This window comes from Peromyscus leucopus, chromosome 1 (genome assembly GCF_004664715.2).
Source record: "Peromyscus leucopus breed LL Stock chromosome 1, UCI_PerLeu_2.1, whole genome shotgun sequence".
In the NCBI taxonomy this organism is placed as follows: domain Eukaryota; kingdom Metazoa; phylum Chordata; class Mammalia; order Rodentia; family Cricetidae; genus Peromyscus; species Peromyscus leucopus.
In genome coordinates this window covers 39,827,569-39,846,483 of record NC_051063.1, presented here as the reverse complement: position 1 = coordinate 39,846,483, position 18,915 = coordinate 39,827,569, and the positions used below count along the sequence as shown (strand labels likewise).

Here is an 18,915-nt window from a genome sequence, read left to right as displayed (position 1 = left end):
CTTCAAAGATTCTTATTCTATAAAAAATATCATTATTACCCAAGACATTCTGGAGAGGTGAGAATCCCAAAGATGTCCATCTTATAAGCCTCAAGCGAAGGCTCTGTTATTTTAGTGACAAAATATTTAGATCCAACAATGAGGCTGCCATTATGTGCTGTGCGTTTTTCTGGACATAAACTCTCCACTATTGCAGCCCAAGACAATGGGCCTTTTAAGAGTCTTTGGACTTTTAAAATTCTTTGACTCTATTAATTTCTCACTTTGGACAAAAAAATTATTTTTCTGGTAAAAAAAAAATCATTTTTCTGGAGGCACTTTTGTAAAGGAGGACTAGTATTGATCACATGGCACAGCAGGTTGGGAAATGAAGTAAATCAGAAATAATTAAGTGTAAATGAGACACATAATGCTTTCCTTTCATTCCATAAAATGTGTGTTTGCAAGCCATTTGCACTTCATCTCAGTCCTGGAAAGGTAAAGGAATTCCTTTTCCACCTGCTGGAATTCAAGCTCTCAGCTCACCAGTGTCAGAGTCCAGGCCAGCTGCCTCCTCGACCTCATGCAGACGGGAGCTGTGTTGCTGGGCTGTGTGTCCTTGAAAACTACAGCACTTCTGTCTGAAAGTCAGGCTGGAGGAGGACTCAGAAACAGCTCTTGGTCTCTAGGCATCTTGTTCTTATTCACTGCCAGTTTCGCAGAACTTGGTTAGAAATCTCACAAATAGAGTATCAGGGAGAGGTGAGAGCAGTGTGGAATTGAAGCAGACATTCACTTTCTGAGTGATGTGAGGTCTCTTCTGAAGTCTTTCATTCCATTTGCCAAACCATGAGAAAGTTTGGCCTTATTTATTTATTTATTTTTTAAAGCAAGCTGAACACGTTATACAGAAGGTATGGTCAATTATCTGCTTAAGATGGTGATTTGTAATGGAAAGGAAAAATTATTAGCCTGGAAAATTTTTATTTGATTCTTCTGAAATCCACGTTGGGGTTTAAATGTCCAGTCATGTGGGTGAGGGCCACCAAATGCGTTCCCTGTGTGTCTAAAGCAAGAAGTTTGGTATTGTTTCTCTTGCCCCTTTACGGTCTTCCGTATCTGGGGCAGCGTATGGGAGGGGCTGGATTATCCTAGCTCCAGCCCCAGGGGTCCCAGTTCATTTCCTCTCTGCCTCATCAGAGCGCCGTGGACGGTTGAGAAACTCAATTTGGGTCTGGAGCGAGCGCAGCTGCATCTGGAGGCAGCAGCAGCAGCAGCAGCAGCAGCAGCAGCAGCAGAGAGCCACAAGGCGGCGACTGTGAGCTTTCGGGTACTGCATAGACACCTGGAGATTGATGTCTGGGGATGGCACCAGAAGCTTGGGGAGAGGTAAACCTTTAAGACTTGGACCCTCGGGCTGTGGGAGAGGCGTGGTGGGGCTGCTCTCTCTGGACAGGAGTAACTGGGCCTTGGCCTGTAAACTAGAGAACAGAAGACAGACCTGGACGGCTCCGCTGCACAAAACTGTGTGCAAGTGTCCTCTCTGGAACTTGAGAGGCTCAGTACACAGACTCCTCCCGGAATGTCCGTGAGGTTAGCAATCCCCCTCCCCCAGGGCTAACCAGATTCTCCATCTTCTCACCCCTGCCCCTCCCTGCAGGAAGCTGTGCCCCAGGGCCAGTCCCCGAGGGTGTGATCCGCATCTACAGCATGCGGTTCTGCCCCTACTCGCACAGGACACGCCTGGTCCTCAAGGCCAAAGGCATCAGGTGAGAAACCGAGGCCAAGTGTTCCCTGAGCGCGTTGTTCACCCCTCATCTCCAGGGAGAGATATTTAAAGTCTCGGGCTCCTAGAGGGACTCCTCTTCTCTTTCTTCTGAGGCTGAGTGACTCCAAGGACTGATTTTGTGTAGCCTTTCCTGAAACACTGAGTTCTTTTCCAGATCTTTCAGACAAGGCAGAGTAAATTGAATGATGCTGTTGGTGAACTGGTCCCCACCCACCAATTGTTTAGGAAGGGCACAGCCAAGCTCATTGAGGCCTCCTCACTGCACTGATGTAGGCCTATCTCTGCCCCAAGCAGCGTGGATTAACCGTTCTATTTCATCATGGTGCTTAGCTATGTCCAACGTTTCCCAATTCGTTCTGTCTTTTTACCACCTTTTCACCTCTCCCCCACCCTGTGGCAACCATAAACAGAAAAGGGTGGGGGGCAGGGGAGGGTCTGCCTCATTGGAGGACCAGAAGAGAGCCTGGCACTCAGTAGGTATTCAGGAAGTGTTTGTTGGGGACGTAGCTGAGTTAGTAGGAGTCTCAGCATGCATGAGACACTGGTTCACATGCCCAGTTACCACTTGAAACCAAGTGTGGAGGAACATCCTGTGATCTCAGAACTTGGGGGACCAGGCAGGGGGATCAGAAGTTCAAGAGCACTCTTGCTTACATATCAAGTTCCAGGTCAGCCTTGGCCACATAAGACCCTGCCTCACACACAAAACTCAAGTGTCGCTCCAGCCTCTGGAGTGACAGGGCTTGGGAAGTCCATTGTAGGAATTGGTGTCAGAGTTTCAGTTCATGTCAATGAGAAGGGAGACCAATATGGAGATATTTTAAATAAAATGATGTTAACTCTGTACACATGCATAGATATAACATACATTTCCAGATCATTCCCTGCTGGCTCAAATCTATTTAGCCCTATGATTACCTGTTCTTTTTGTTTGCTTTTAGAAAAAATCAGAGCAAACAATGTGTTGCTCATTTGGGGACAAACTGACAGCTTAGGAAATGATACAGATATTTCTGGGTTTTTGTTGTTTGTTTTGAAACAGGGTCTTATGTAGCTCTGGCTGACCACACATGTGTCTGAGGATGACCTTGAACTTTTGATCCTTCTGGCTTTCCCTCCAGAGTGTTGGAATTACAGCAGCAATGTGTCACCATGCCTGGCTTGTGTGATGCTGGGGATGGAACCCAGGGCTTCCTGCAAGCATGTTACCAACTATACTATGTGCCCAGACCTGGGACTGCTTTCGGAGTGGAGTTTCTCAGCCTTAGCACCACTGACCGGCATCTGGGGCCAGACGATTCTTTGCTGGGGAGAGGAAAGGGGGTTGTCTTGTGCACCCCAGGTTGTCTGCCAGTATTCCTACCTTTACCCATTAGGATCGTACCCCACTCCGAGGGTGAAAATCAAAGTGTCCCTAGATATTGATATTCATTCCTTGCATGTGGAAGAGGTAAAATAATCTTGTTAGAGCCACTGCTTTGAAGAAAGTAACCATTTGTTTCCTTTAATCTTTTGAAACGTGTGTTTGTGCCTCTGGTAACTTCCTGGTTTTGAACCTCCAGTAATAACAAGAAGGGGAGGATTGAAAAGTGATTGCATGCTAATTAATGTACTAGATACACGTGGTCACTGTTTTGATTATCACAATGATGCTGAGAGATGGGTACAGGTATTACCTCCTAATAGTTACGGACACTGAGCACAGAGAGGGGAAGGAATTGACTAAGATTTCAACTTGAGTGTACAGCTTGATGTGGGCCTTGTGATCTCAACTGTTAACGTTCACCAGTGTCTGTTATGACCTGTAAACGGAACATACTTTTGTGATTGTTAATGTTTTGGTTTTGAGACAGGGTCTCACTATGTAGCCCATGTGTTCTCTAACTTACAATCCTCCTGCCTCTGTCTCCTGGGTCCTGGGATTCCAGACCAAGCCACCATGTCCTGTTAGGTTTGTGCTTCCAGCTCTCAGTGCTGTGGCTGTTTGCGTATGGAGTCAGTCAGCCTGGCTCCCTCTTTGCCTCAGCTGCTTCTTAGTAGGTGACATCGGGCGTGAGATTCGATCACAGGAAAAGAGAAGCCACAGAACAACCCACACCTCCGCAGGAACAAACACAAACATGTCACATATTTTACACAAAATGCTCACGTTAAACAGCTCAAAGCACAAATGTTACAGCCATGTTTGCGAGGCGAACGTCTTCCTGTACACCTCTCTTTTCTAGCCTGACTTTTCCTTTTGTATTTTGTTTGTTTGTTTGTTTTTAAGGCATGAAGTTGTCAACATTAACCTAAAATGCAAGCCTGACTGGTACTATACAAAACATCCTTTCGGCCAGATTCCAGTCTTGGAGAACAGCCAGTCTCAACTTGTCTATGAATCTGTCATCGCTTGTGAGTACCTGGATGATGTCTACCCAGGAAGGAAGCTCTTTCCATACGACCCTTATGAACGAGCTCGCCAGAAGATGCTGCTGGAGCTGTTCTCTAAGGTACACACAATTATGAGGAGCCTCATAGACTTGATTTTACTTTGTGTCCCCCAACTTCAGTCCATTCTCAAATCAACCATGACATAGTTTCATTTTAACCCTGAAGAGTAGCTCCCGGGGAATCAGAGTCAGGTGTGACCACTGACGTCCATAGTGGACGGCAGAAATGCATGTGGCTAGGAACGGAAGTGTTGCAACAGCCGGAACTACGATTCCTTTAACAGGAACGTTTACTTCTCAAGCTCCAGGTACAAAATATCGGAGTGATGGTCTGCGTGGGGGAAGGCTGCCTTCCCAGCAGGGCGAGAGTGACAGCACTCTAGGAAGCGTGACTAGTGGGACAGTTGTTGATAATGGAGAGAAGGTGACAGAAATGACAGTTCCCTTCGAAAAGAAAGAGGAACGACTCAGTGAGGGCCAAGGAGACGGCTCAGTGTCAAGTGCTTGGCGCACAAGCACGAGGGCCTGATTTGGGAGCCGCGACAGCACAGAAAAGGCTGACCTGGCAGTGCCTTCCTGTCATCCCCGTGCTGGGAGGGGGCACAGGAGGATCCCAGGGACTTAGGGGTACACAGAAGGATCCCAGGGACTTAGGGGGACACAGGAGGATCCCAGGGACTTAGTGGCCAGCTAGTCCACCTGAATCCGCAAACTCTGAGTTCACTGAGAAATTCTGTCTCGAAAAGCGAGCCACCAAGCCTGATGACCCAAGTTTGATTCCCCTGGACTCATGTGGTGGAAGCCGAGAGTTGTCCTCAGACCTCCACAGGCATTTGGTGGCACTCAAGCATTTGTGCCGCATGTGTGTGCACATGTGTGTGAACTTGCACACACCACACACATACACACACACTCACACACACACAGAGGAACACAAACATGCACACACACATACATGCATGTGCACATACAAAAAAGTTCATGTACCCAACTTTGCTATTAATAGTATTAATTATGCTATTAATTAATGACATATATTGAACATTCAGGATGTTCCGAAACTTCTGTAACTATTGATTAGTTCCCTGGACTGCCCTGGGAGGGGGTATTGTTACTGGAACCATTTTTCAGATAGGAACACTGAGGCTTAAAGAGGTTAAGTGCCCTCGCTAAGAGTGTACAGCATGGGGGCAGCTGATCAACAGGGGGCACCGAGAACCCTGCTAAAGCCCCTTGGCTCGAGCAGCTGCTGTGAGAAGTGGTCCTTGGAAGCACAGAGATACCCCAGAGCCTCTCACCAAGGACGGGGACATCTGCACATGGCCAAGTCCTCCTGTGCTGGAGTTGGGACGCTTCACTGGTTCTCAGAGTGGGGGCAGTTTTCACCAAGAGCTCCACTAAGAACCTGTGTCCTCTGTCTAGGTCCCACACTTAACCAAGGAATGTCTGGTAGCGCTGAGATGCGGGAAAGAGTGTTCGGATCTGAAGGCTGCTCTGCGTCAGGAGTTCTGCAACCTGGAAGAGGTATGAAGGAGCGCCTTTCGTCAGAGGCGGTGGACTAAGCTCTGTGTGGTGTCTCTGACCAAGACACCCTGACACGGTCCACGTGCAGACTTTGGGCCAAGCTTTGATGTGGTGCCTTTCTAACCATCTGACTGTGACCAGCGGATGCTTGCCTCCCTGGCCTGATTTGGAATCACTTTGAAGAGTTGTCAAGGATGAGCAATGAGTTTGTCCTTTCCTGGCGTTGTGGCATTCTCTGAGATTTTCTGCCGATGAGGCTGAGGTATTGGTTAGCGGCTGTGTGGGACCTAACTGCTGAAGGCGTGTCTAAGGATGGTTTACTCTCTCACAGTTCAAAGCCAGAGGGAGGGAGTCCGGGGCTGTTTCTGTGCTTCCTCAAGAAGTTGGCAGGGACCGAGGCTCATCTTTCTCCTTTGTCACATTTAGTGCAAGGTTTTCATCCTTAAAAACAAGATGGCTGCTGGATCTTCCAGCATCACCTTCTGCTCAGGCTCTAGCAAAGAGAATGGAAGAGAAAAGCAGTGAATGGTGGGACCTTCTTACAGGACTCACCCAGAAATCCAGTGACTGCTTCCACCTCGGGGGCCAGAATTTAGTTGTCAGGTAATGACTCCAGCGGAGGAGGCTGGAGGATTTATCCTTGAGTTGAGATAGCCAGAATAAAATCAGTTTTGTGCATTTTAGAAATGGAAGGTGGTGTGGATGGAGGAGGAGGTCTTTGCTGGTAGTCTGCTCTACCAGGACAGTAATGGAGCTTCCTACCACCCACCCCACCCTGAGTGTTCACTGTGGGCCTTTGGCGTTCTTTACATTTTGGTCTAGAGACCAATGAATTCTTTTTATGGGTGAGGTTGCTTCTCTGTTGACAGCCAGAAAACTATCTTTATCCCTTTAAGAGAAGGCTAGCTATTAATATTCTTCCATTTGACTTTATTGACTAGGAAGAGATTAAATTCATACACACTCTTTTTTCCTGTCTTGAAGTTGTACAGTTGCTGTGTTTTTGAACGATGAATGGTAAGAAATATTAACTTTTATCCTGAGGCCTGAGACTGCCACGTCCCCACAAAGGCAGTGGATGGTGGGATCATGGTTTTAGGTGTGGCTTTGCTAGATTCCAGAGCCTTGTGCAAGAGGAATCCTAGGGGATGGTTCCAGAACTGCTTCACCTACACCAACACTGTGTTTAATCACAGAGTTAAAGAAGGCATCTGATAAGAGATTCTTTGCCCAGGAAGGGCAACACTGCTTTACAAGAAGCAGTTGAAAGCTTTTGGAATAGAGAGGTGTTATTGTCTCTGTTTGGTGGCGGTGGTTTTTGTTTGTTTCTTATTTTTGAGACAGGGTCTCACTATGTAGCCCTTGAACTCATGGAGATCTACCTGTCTGCCTTCCATGTGCTGGAATTGAAAGTGTGTGTTATCACACCCAGCTAATCAATCTCTCTCTCTCCTCTCTCTCTCTCTCTCTCTCTCTCTCTCTCTCTCTCTCTCTCTCTCTCTCTCTCTCTCTCTCTCTCTCTCATCTGAACCAATCTCATCCTGTCTGGTTCTTTTCTCATGATCCATGAATACTGGGTCAGATTACGGAGCTGAAAACGAAACCCTGAATCCAGGGATCATTGAAAATACATCTTGGTTGTTCTTGCTGCTCTCTGTGTGGGTCTGTGAAGTCGGGATGCCAGGCGTGGCTCTTCTCTTCAGCTGGGCTCTCTCTCAGGTCAATGAAGCCGGTGTTCTGCGCCACACATTATGATGTGATGGTTTGTGTACACTGTCTTCCTCTTGGCAGCATCCTGCGCAGGCCCCCAGTACTCTGGTACTTTGCAGATCAGAAAAGCTGTAAGCTAACTACGAATGCAAACATGAAGATATCCAGAAGCTCAGTGAGGGAAATGGAGACAACTGTTAAGCTCAGTTTGAAGCAAGTTTGTAGAGTGCTCGGCTGGAGACGCGCGGAAGAGAGAGCTGGTGTGTGTGAGAGAGAGAGCAGAGAAGCAGGGTACCACAGCCAGAAGCCTTCCCCCTGGCTAGGGACTTTCCCCTTGATCCTGAAGTCGATGTGAAGTAACTGCCCACTCCAGGCAGGGGAGTCACGGTTCCTTCCTGCTGCGCTCACTAGTGGGAAGACGGAGGACAGGTTGGAGAGGGGACTTGACTGGAGAGGTGTCAAGCAACTAAGACAAGATGGACTTTGGTGGAGGGACTCACGGTGAGGTTGGTTTCCAAGTTTGTACCCAGTAAACACAAGCTGCTGGGACTTGGAGAGAAGATGCAGTTTGTCGTGTCGTGGTGTACAGGACAGAGATGTGGATGGAGACAGAGCTCAGGAGAGTGCTGGGCAACTAGACCTTGGGCACAGTTTTCTCAGCTGGCAGTGTTAACAGAAAATACTGGAATGTATAGGCAGCAGGGTGGTGATGAATATATCACAACACTCCCTGAAAAAATAAGTAAAAAACAAAACCCTGATTTGTAACATTTGCCAGTTTCAGTAGCAGAACATCCTCCCAGCAAGGCAGGTTTTTTGTTTGTTTGTTTGTTTTGCTTTATTTATTTATTTTTTTTCGAGACAGGGTTTCTCTGTGTAGTTTTGGTGCCTGTCCTGGATCTCGCTTTGTAGATCAGGCTGGCCTCGAACTCACAGAGATCCACCTGCCTCTGCCTCCCGAGTGCTGGGATTAAAGGCGTGCGCCACAGCCGCTCGGCACAAGGCTGGTTTTTAAGGTACTGTCTCTGGACCCGGTTGGGAAGAGGTGTGGCCAGCTCCCATGCTGAACAACGCTTTTCTGCTTTGTCTTTAGTCAGGGCCTCGAAGCCTTGGCTCTGGTCGCCGTGTAAGGACCACTGAATGTTCGACTTTGTCCCGGTGGGTTTGGGTGGGAGTTTGTCCCACTCTGTTTGGAAGAACATTAGCTGCAACGTACATGATATCAGAACCCGAAACAGCCAGTGGATGTGAACATGAGAGCCATTCCTCCAAATATTAATGTACAGACTCTAGGGCCTGGAGTACAGGATCTAGGAGATCCTAGTGAAAGCAAAACTTCCCACAGTCATCTGAAAGAAATGCCCCTTAATTCACACCAACATCTCCCTCCTGTGTGGTTTGGTTTGGTTTGCTTGTTTGTATTTGAGACAGGATCTCACCGTGTAGCTTTGGCTGTCATGGAACTGACCATATACACCAGGCTGTCCTTGAACTCATAGAAATCTGTCTGCCTTTGCCTCCTGCATGCTAGGATTAAAGGCATGGATCACCATATCCTTCATGTTGGTTTTACAAGCAGGATTTTGTGTGGGCTGAAAAGCCGTTGAACACACATGATCTTCCTGAGGGACAAATAAGTTGACATTCTGTGTGTGTGTGTGTGTGTGTGTGTGTGTGTGTGTTTTCATGTATGGGATTTGGGTGGGCTGTGGGTCACCATATACTTCAAGTGGGTTTTACAAGCAGGATTTTGTGGGGGCTGAAAAGCCTTTGAACACACATGATCTTCCTGAGGGACAAATAAACCGATAGTCTCTGTCTCTGTCTCTCTTTTCACCTATGGGGGTTTGGGTGGGCTTATGCCACAGTGGATCCGTGGAGGTCAGAGGACACTCAGGCATTGGTCCTTGCCTTCCACCTCATTTCAAACAGAGCCTGTCTTTTGTTATTCACTGCTATAGCCACCACAGGAGCACTGCTGTTCCTGACAGGCGCTCCCCAGCTTTGCGTGGTCCTGAGATTGGAACTCAGGTTCTCCTGTGCACACCCACTGAGCCATCCCTCCAGCCCAGGGCCAAGACTTCAATGCAATATCTGTCATGTTGTAGCGCAGCAAGAAACTCAGCTCGAATTTTGTGGTCCTAAGCTCCAGGTGATGTTTTTCTTTTAAAACACGACCTGTATGATCTTTTGATTTCTTTAAAAAGTCCAGTTTCCTGGGTGTGTTGGTATGGGCCTATAATTCTTCATGTAGATGATAAAGATAAGAAGGTCATAAGTTTGAGGCTAGCCTGAGCTATGTAGTGAGATTCTGTCTCAGAAAATAGCAACAATAAACTTTTAAAAATATTAAAAATTCACTTAAGATTGAACATTCGTATAATATAAATAAAACCTGCTGTTTTGATTATCAAGTCAACAGCCGGCCCTCCTGCCTGCCTGTTTTGAACCCTGGCAAGCATTTTATACCACTGGGGTGCTCTGGTCTAGGCACACTTCAAACCTGCCTTGGAGCAAACGTCCTAGCTTTTTTTTTGAATCATTTCTCTAAGAAGTGTCGCCCTTTCAGTTTTATTTTGTGTGGTATTGACTTTCCCGCTTGGGCATCACAATGGAGCCAGGCTCTGCGTTTCTTGACTTGGTGGATTCTGGCGTGGCAGGACCTATCGGGGGTTGGGGGGTGGGGGGTGTGTCTTCTGCTACCGGTGACTTACTCAAACCGTTTTCGTGGAAGTAGTCGTCATCTCTAGTCCAGTGCAGTGCAGTAGCTCTCTAGACTGGCCAGATTTTCTCCGGTGTTTTTTTGGTTTCCCCTCATAGTCTGTGATCTTGCCGTTAGGCGTTGGCTCTGAGTTCTGGTTTTGCCTGGTTCCTTTCCAGCCATTAGCAGATTTGATGGAGTGAAAGCTGACACAGCACCCGGGGAATGGGGACCCAAAGTCTTCATCTTCCCATGGCCAGAAGGCACTTTATGGTTCAGCTTCTTGATGGTTGTTGGTCTGCTTTGTATTCCTGTTGCTTGCATTCCCGTGCAGAGTTTCCCACATGGCCTAGTCACACGCCTTGTGTGCAGTTTGTCTGAGGGGTATCTGCTTACATAGTGTGTGTGCCATTCAGAGCTCCTGCAGTTTATTGACTTTAAGTTTCACCCATAATCTTAACTTTTTTTTTTGTTCTCCCCCCCCCCTTCTCCCTCCCATCTACATTTTTTCAGAAGAAAAAAATGACTCAGCCGGGCGTTGGTGGCGCACGCCTTTAATCCCAGCACTCGGGAGGCAGAGGCAGGCAGATCTCTGTGAGTTCGAGGCCAGCCTGGGCTACCAAGTGAGCTCCAGGAAAGGTGCAAAGCTACACAGAGAAACCCTGTCTCGGAAAACCAAAAAAAAAAAAAAAAAAAAAAAAAAAAAAAGACTCACTGTGTAGCCCAGGCTCTCTGTCCCCCTGCCTCAGCTTTTCCAGTTCTGGCATTAAAGGCATGTTCTGCCATACTCAGCCATAATGTCATATGCATAACGTTTAATTTGCATTTTCGTCTTTACAAACAAAAAGACATTTTTTGCCCATTTGTTTGTGCTGCTTGGTCAAGTTCACTGTCTTGTAAAAATTGTTCAAGGATGCTGTCCATCTCCGCTCTAAGATCATACTAGCTTTCCTTGTTAATTTGTACAGTTCCATTTAAAGAGTTTCTCATATTTAAAGGTTATTTGACTATTTTTAAAACACATTTTTGTTTTCTTTTGTTTTAACTTTTGATCCAACTTGTCTCTCGTGGGTATGGAAGTATAGCGTGTTAACAGGGGAGTATTTCCTGTGGAGCTTTCTCCCACTGCTTTCAGGCACAGGACAGCCCTCTGCCTCCTCAGAGATGCGGACGGTATTCACTGGTGTTTGCATCCACCACCTATTGCTTTATAAGAATTTGGTAACTTTTACAAAATATAGTTTGAATAAAAGCATTCAGCCCATTCAGAGAATTGCAGCCGAGGATTTTCAGAGTCTCTCATCAATCCTCAGATCTTGGCAGCTGTATTTTGCGTCTTCATAGAATAAGTAGGTCCTAATTGGCAGGCGGGCAGGTGGGGAACGGTCAGGTCCTGCCAGAGTCCTGCTTCTCAACAGTCTTCCCAGCGGAGCGGTGGTTCTTTTCATAGGAACCCTTTCACTGCATTGTGGGTTGAGTCTTGGCTGTCCAGTTTCTGTGTGGCAAGGGCCTAGCGGTGGCCATCGCTAGGGTTGAAGATCCTATACTGGACTGTTTGGAATATTTGGTTTAAAGAAGTCTGGGATTAGCTTTTTAAAATCTCTCTTTTGTTACCAAAATTGGGGTGGTATGTGGCCCAAAACAGTACGTGGCCCAAGAAGTAATTTCCCCCAGTTCTGTAACACTTCTTTCTCAAAAGCTTTTAAAGATTTTTTTCTCCTCTTTTGCTTAAGAGAGGGAGCCCTGGCCACTCAGCCACACCACCAATGGCCACCAGGGGGAGCTCCACACACTTCTCCCATTTGAGTTCCCGGCTGGTATTCCTCCTTTACCCGTCTGGGGGAGCCCGAGAGCTCCCTAGCAGGAGGTGAAGGGCTTCTCTGGTTCCTGGGTGGAAATAAGGCATCTTCTCCTCCGCTACTCTTTATCACGCCTCTAGTCTTCCTTTTCAGTAACTTGGGAAAAGAGAACAAATTTTGTATTGCTATTTTAAATTTTTACACACACACACACACACACACACACACACACACACATTTTTTTTTTGGTTTTTTGAGACAGGATTTCTCTGTGTAGATTTGCGCCTCTCCTGGATCTCACTCTGTAGCCCAGGCTGGCCTCGAATTCACAAAGCTCCGCCTGCCTCTGCCTCCCGAGTGCTGGGATTAAAGGCGTGCGCCACCGCCACCCCGCTGCTTATTTATATTTTTATTCATCATTGTGTATATGTATAAAGTGGTGCATGCGTGTGTGTGTGTGTGTGTGTGTGTGTGTGTGTGTGTGTGTGTGTGTGTGTGAATGCAGGCATATGTGGATGTCAGAGGGTAGCCTCTGGTGTTCATTCTCACCTCCACCTTGTTTGAGGCAAGGGTCTCTTTTGGTTTTCCTCTGCATAGTCAGGTTGTCTTTTCATGAGCTTCCCAGCATTCCTCAGTTTCAGCCTCATATCTGCAAGGAGTGCAGGGATTACAGAGGTCTCGTTACTCTCTCTGGCTTTAACTATTTTTTTTTTGTTTTGTTTTTACCTGTTTTTTAGGATTTGAACATGTGTTCTCACACTTGCATGGCATGCACTTTTATCCACTGATCCATCTCTCCAACCTCAGAACATTTTAAAGTAGATTCTTTTGAATGCTGCAAACACCAAATGCCCTTTGCAGGATCTCCCTGTCACAGTGTCTGGGATTCTCAGAGTAGAGAAAGTAACATTGTGTGTCTGAAAGGTACCCGATTTGCATAGAAGGGAGCAGCCCTGTTGAAAACCCCAAAGACAACAGCAATCTCCAGGGAGGTCTGGCCAGGGTGCCCTGTGTCACCTGGAGGCCGCTGGAATCCACGGTGAGGGGATGAGTGACAAGGAGCAGCTTAGGAGGAAGGGCTTGCTTGGGCTTATGATTTAAGGGTGCTGTCAATCATGGCAGGCGAGGCATGGTGGCCCAAGCAGTTTGCAGTTGTAGACGCAAACACGTAAGGCTGCTCGTTCTCATCTGTGGATCAGGATGCAGTGACGAGGCAGGAAGTGAGACCAGACTGTTAAGAGTTTGGGGTGGTCCTCGGCTGCTCCGAACGTCAGGGCAGTTTAGAGCCTTCTGCTTCCTTCTCTTCTCCTCTGTCTGAGTTACTCTTCTGTTGCTGTGATAAAACACCATGACCAAGGCAGCTTGGAAGGGTTTACTTGGCGCTTGCAGTCCAGAGGGTTGGGAGTCCATGGCCATCATGATGGCGAGCATGGTAACAGGCAGGCGGGCACGGCTCTGGAGCAGCAGCTGGGAGCTCACGTCTCAGTCCACAAACGGGGAGCAGAGAGAGCTAACTGGAAATGGCTGGAGGTTTTTGAGGTCTCAAAGCCCACCCCGGCGACACATCTCCAGCAAGACACCACCTCCTAGTCACTCCTAAACAGCTCTACCATCCGGGGACCAAGTGTTCAGACACGAGCCTATGGGGGCCATTCTCACTCAAAGGACCACACCCTCTAAGGCAGGCCTTACTAGTACATGACTGAAACAGGCAGCGGAGTCACTTCTCACCCTTCAGACACTGTTGACTCAGGACCATACTGTTGGCTTCTTAAAGCCACCTAGTGTTTTTTCCACACGTTCAGGACAATGATCAGGGACCCTTTATGCCACCCTGGGGAATATGAAGACTTAAAGTTTGGCGCCATGAGGTTTCCTTTCCCTTCTGAGAAGGGGAGGCAGATAGGGGAACTCATCGATCCTCGGTCAGGATGATGTTCTTCCCGTGGAGCCTTCAGGGCCTAGACTGTTCACTCTTGCTGGCGACTCCTGACTGTACCCTGAGGTACTCTGAGGTGGCCACAAATATCACCATCCCCTTACAGATGGGAACACTGTGGCTGGTGGGAGAAAGGTTGTCCTGGGTCCCATGTTGCATCAGAGGTAAAGCTCAGCACACTGAGCAGATCTTTGAGAACAAAGCCCCGACCATACCACAGCTAAGAGACCCAGCACGTTTGGAGTGTGCCTGGCTTTGGGTGTCATTTCTGCTCAGTGATGTCCACCTTGAGATTTTTGAAATAGGGTCCCTGGCTGACTTGGGGATTGATGAATCGATTAGCTCTCTGTCAGGGACTCTGGAGGATTCACCTGCTTCCACCTCCTCAACACTGCTGGGAACACAGCTGACTTAGCTGTGTAGGTCGGTGTGAGCAGCTGACTTAGCTGTGTAGGTCGGTGTGAGCAGCTGACTTAGCTGTGTAGCTCGGTGTGAGCAGTTGACTTAGTTGTGTAGGTCGGTGTGAGCAGCTGACTTAGCTGTGTAGCTCGGTGTGAGCAGCTGACTTAGCTGTGTAGGTCGGTGTGAGCAGTTGACTTAGCTGTGTAGGTCGGTGTGAGCAGCTGACTTAGCTGTGTAGGTCAGTGTGAGCAGCTGACTTAGCTGTGTAGGTCGGTGTGAGCAGCTGACTTAGCTATGTAGGTCGGTGTGAGCAGTTGACTTAGCTGTGTAGGTCGGTGTGAGCAGCTGACTTAGCTGTGTAGGTCGGTGTGAGCAGCTGACTTAGCTGTGTAGGTCGGTGTGAGCAGTTGACTTAGCTGTGTAGGTCGGTGTGAGCAGCTGACTTAGCTGTGTAGGTCGGTGTGAGCAGCTGACTTAGCTGTGTAGGTCGGTGTGAGCAGCTGACTTAGCTGTGTAGGTCGGTGTGAGCAGCTGACTTAGCTGTGTAGGTCGGTGTGAGCAGCTGACTTAGCTGTGTAGGTCGGTGTGAGCAGCTGACTTAGCTGTGTAGGTCGGTGTGAGCAGTTGACTTAGCTGTGTAGGTTGGTGTGAGCAGTTGACTTAGCCGGGGGCTTGGCCTCCAGCTGTTCTCTTTGGGAAACCGTGGTTCAGCAGTGACTGCCTTTGCTTGGGAAAACTGCAGGCACTTTCTTGTGGCTCTCTGGCTATGGTCTGTCCAAAGTGTTTTCCTTACAGTCCACCTATGTGGGTTGGTTTATCCCACTTGAGAAAGAAATTTTTGTATTTTGTTATAGAGTGTTGATGATGTTGAGTAGCATGAAGTTTGAGGAATTTGAATACCAGAAGGACAATGCTAGGATGCAAGGGAACCCACTGAACAGCATTGATCTGTTCAGCCTTAGCTCTGAACCTGTTGAGAGGTCAAAAGAATGACCATTGGAGAGTGCAGCATCCCCTTTAGTATAAAGAGTGTGGGGGAGATGAGGTCACAACTCCAGCAAGTGGGGTTTCTACTGCTGCTTCTTAGCAAATGGCTCACTTTTCATGTCCCTGGGAATGGGCAATGCTGGCCTGAAGCAAGCTTCCCAGCTCAAAGCTGAGATGATCTGGAGACAGCCTAGGACTTGGAGGAGCCTGTCCCAGGCTGGGGGAAGGGCTGGGCCATCTCTGCCTGGGTTGCTCTTTCCTAACTCCGGTCAAATGAGCCAGCCATGTTGTTCGTTCAGTGTTGAAGGGAGGCAGGGAACAGGATGTGGCCAAGACTGTGGCCCTGAAGGAGCTAGGCCAACGCTGGCGGAGGGAGGAAGCGGTCTCTTGGAAGTGGAATACTGACAAGCTAGCTCTCCTTCCTTGTAACTAACTGTCGTTTTTATTTAGCATCTGTAAACATGTCAGCAAATGTGTAAATTAACTGGCTATTGTTCTGTGTATATTTCTAGATTCTTGAATATCAGAGCACTACCTTCTTTGGTGGAGACCGAATATCCATGATTGATTACCTCTTCTGGCCCTGGTTTGAGCGGCTGGATGTATATGGACTGGCTGAGTAAGACATTTGACTATGTGACTGCAAATTCACTGAGTGTCAATGGTTGAGATGCTCTGGGTACCACTAACTCCCCTGTGGACTGTCTCAGCATTTGTGAAACAAAAATCAGGGCTGGAAGCCACTCATGCATGCTTCCTTGTCCAAAACGCACCTGTGTTCTTCTCCCACTAAGTACAGGCTCATGTGTCACCTATATCTCTGTGGATAAGACTCTGTGCAAAAGTCTCCCTGGTGCTTTAGAGTCTGCTGTCCCCTGTGATTCACACAGACGAAACCATCTGTAGCGCCTCCCGTGGCCGCACACCTGGCCCTACGGAGTCACAGCACATGCCACACACCTGAGTCCCATCTCACATCTCCCAAATAGGAATGACCTTTAAAAACCAGAAGGTGCCAAAAACAATGCGTGCACTCTTCATGTAAACAAATGGCAACCGCACATCACGGGAGTATCACACTCCCGTGTTTAAAGTGTGGCAGGGCTATTTAAAGCTTGGTCACCTCGAAGCTCAGAGGTGACACCGGACACATGAACTGCTGCCCACTCAGATCTCTGCCAGCCACATTAGGCATGCTGGACACTTGTAGTATTTGAAAAGTAATATTCTTCCAATCAGACATAAGGTGACTGGATATTTAGACAGGCAGATAAGTTATAAAAACTCATCTCCCAGATTGTCCTGGCTCCCATCCTCCAGCTCTCTTACCTTAGCTTATCATCTTGCGACCCTAGAACCCGACTTCCCCTGTGCATCTTTGAAAAGGCCCGTATTTCAAGGTTTCATGATTATTTTATTTATTGTAAAGGTGTTTGGGAAGCTGCTCTCCTTTTCAAAACCCTAAAAGTAAAATCTGCAAATGGCCCAAGACTGTTAGTTTGAGAGGGTATTGGTCAGGTCAGTCAGCAATGAATGGAAGACACTTGATCCCCTGCCTCAGTTCATGAGCATTTTATCACCTTCACAGAAGCCATTGTATCAGTGTCAACAGTTGGACACACAGTTACAAGAAAGGCTTTTTCCTTGGCCAAGATCAGGCTTCCTGGATAGTAACTAAGCTTTATATTTCCCAAAGAGACCCATAGTTTTGTTTCAGTCCAGTGTATAAAGTGCTAAACGCCTTTTTGCCAATGCTTCCCCTCTGCTGTCTTGCAGCTGCGTGAATCACACCCCGATGCTTCGGATCTGGATCGCCACCATGAAGCAGGACCCCGCAGTCTGTGCCCTGCTCATCGATAAGAATGTTTTCCTAGGCTTTCTGAATCTCTATTTTCAGAACAACCCTTGTGCCTTTGACTTTGGGCTGTGTTACCCAGCCATTCGGTAACTGCTGCATTGCCCAGGGTTCTCAGAGTATCTGATTCTGCATCATGGGTTGTCTTGGGGGGGTCAGTGCATTTTTTTGAGGTCTTTAATAAATGTGGAGATGAAGAATATAGACTAATCATCACGTGTCTGACCCCTGTAGCCTGTAGCTTCTAATGATTCTCTGAAGTGGAAGTGCATTTGGGAGCTGGAGTGGCTCCAGGCTCCTTGGCCTTTGGAACGCTCGCAAAGCCTCTCTGGTGAGAAGGAACCCTGAGAAGAAGGAGGAAGAGGAGAAGGAAGAGGAAGAAGAAGGATGGGATGAAGAGGAGGAGAGGGGAAAGAAGAAATCAACCCCACATACTCTATGTTGAAATATCATTCTTTTAGCAGAGAAACACGCTGCCCACATGGAAAGGCATGCGTATCATTTCTGTTCAAACTTTGGCCATGGGCCTGGGAGACACCCAAGGGTCTTGTGACTGGAAAGAATTCTAAAGCAGGAAATGAAACACCCATTTATCACTCTGGACTAACTACGTCAGAATCTCACTGGTGTTACTGGAGCTCAGGATGTCTCACAAAATGTTTTATTAACCAGCATCCTGTCTCCAAAACACCCTCCCCTCTCATCCCAGTCACAGGCCAAGGTCACTTCTGGATATGCGTCACACACTCAGTTGATTCCAACGGATGCCTCTGGTTGCTTGTTGGGTACCAAATCCTGGACCATGGGGACATGGACCCTGCCCCATGGACCGTATCTCTGCAACAGCTTGGCCCAGCGTTTAGCTGTGGTGTGCTGGCCTTGCCTTGCAGTGACGGTTTGGCTTGGCTTCCACGTAGCCCTCCATCAACTTGACCAGGCAGTGCCGTGCCACCAAAGACTGAGCAGGCAGTAGACTGCGGAGGGCGGCTGGTCTGCCAGCGGGTGCCTTCAGCTGGGAGATGCTGTCACCTCCCCTGAGGAGGGCTGACACTGTCCCATGCTGTTGGATGCCCGCGCATCCTCATCAGCCTGCGATCGTTTTGGCTTTGTTCTCACTTCATATTCTTCCAGCACCCCAGCCATGCAAAGAGGCCAGGCAACAGCAAGAGTGATGTTTTGACTTCTCCATGCCCCGGCTTTGGACTCTGTCCAGACCAGTACCCCCTCCCCCGCCTCCTCCTGGCATCTCAGCTGGCTCTGCCATCTGCTGGCTGTGGGCTTAATTTGCACCATATAAATAGTTACCAGGTGCTACTCCATGCCAGTTGCACATAGGCAGACCTCTTTGGTAAGGTGATCAGGCCTGCCAGAAAAGGCACCATGTGACAGGCAGTGTGTGGTACCATCTGCTCCGGATGTGGTGCCGCGTTGCCATGGTACCCAAGCTACTGTAGAGTAGAGTCTGTGAATCACTGTTTCCTGGGATCTATGCTTGGAAAGAGGGAATCATTCCTGCGATCTCCACTAGGACTGCAGGAACTGATGAATTCTGCAGGTGTCTAGAGAGGCTCCAGCTTCTGGCTGAACTGTTGTTGGTACCTAGAACATGCCACATCTCTGAGTTAGAAAGGTGGAGGTATACTCTTGAGGCTTCACACAGTAACTTATAAAGATTGAAGGACCTGGAACATGGGCTGGAGAAAAATGCTCATTGGGGAGAGGTTGCAGGCTGATGGTCCTCAGCCTCATCTGGGTTTCAAATGCCCTTTGCGTATATGTGACTTCTGCAGGCTGCCAG

The 18,915-nt window shown here is 48.1% G+C and overlaps 1 protein-coding gene across 1 annotated transcript; it reads left to right on the top strand.

The window, feature by feature from the left end:
- Positions 1–1,084: 1,084 nt before the first annotated feature.
- Positions 1,085–17,319, top strand: LOC114696706 (glutathione S-transferase omega-2). The gene is made up of 6 exons (XM_037206229.1): positions 1,085–1,368; positions 1,640–1,748; positions 4,038–4,260; positions 5,623–5,724; positions 15,775–15,881; positions 17,039–17,319. The coding sequence occupies exons 1-6, from the start codon at positions 1,335–1,337 to the stop codon at positions 17,208–17,210; spliced, it is 747 nt and encodes a 248-aa protein (XP_037062124.1). The 5' UTR covers positions 1,085–1,334; the 3' UTR covers positions 17,211–17,319.
- Positions 17,320–18,915: the final 1,596 nt, after the last annotated feature.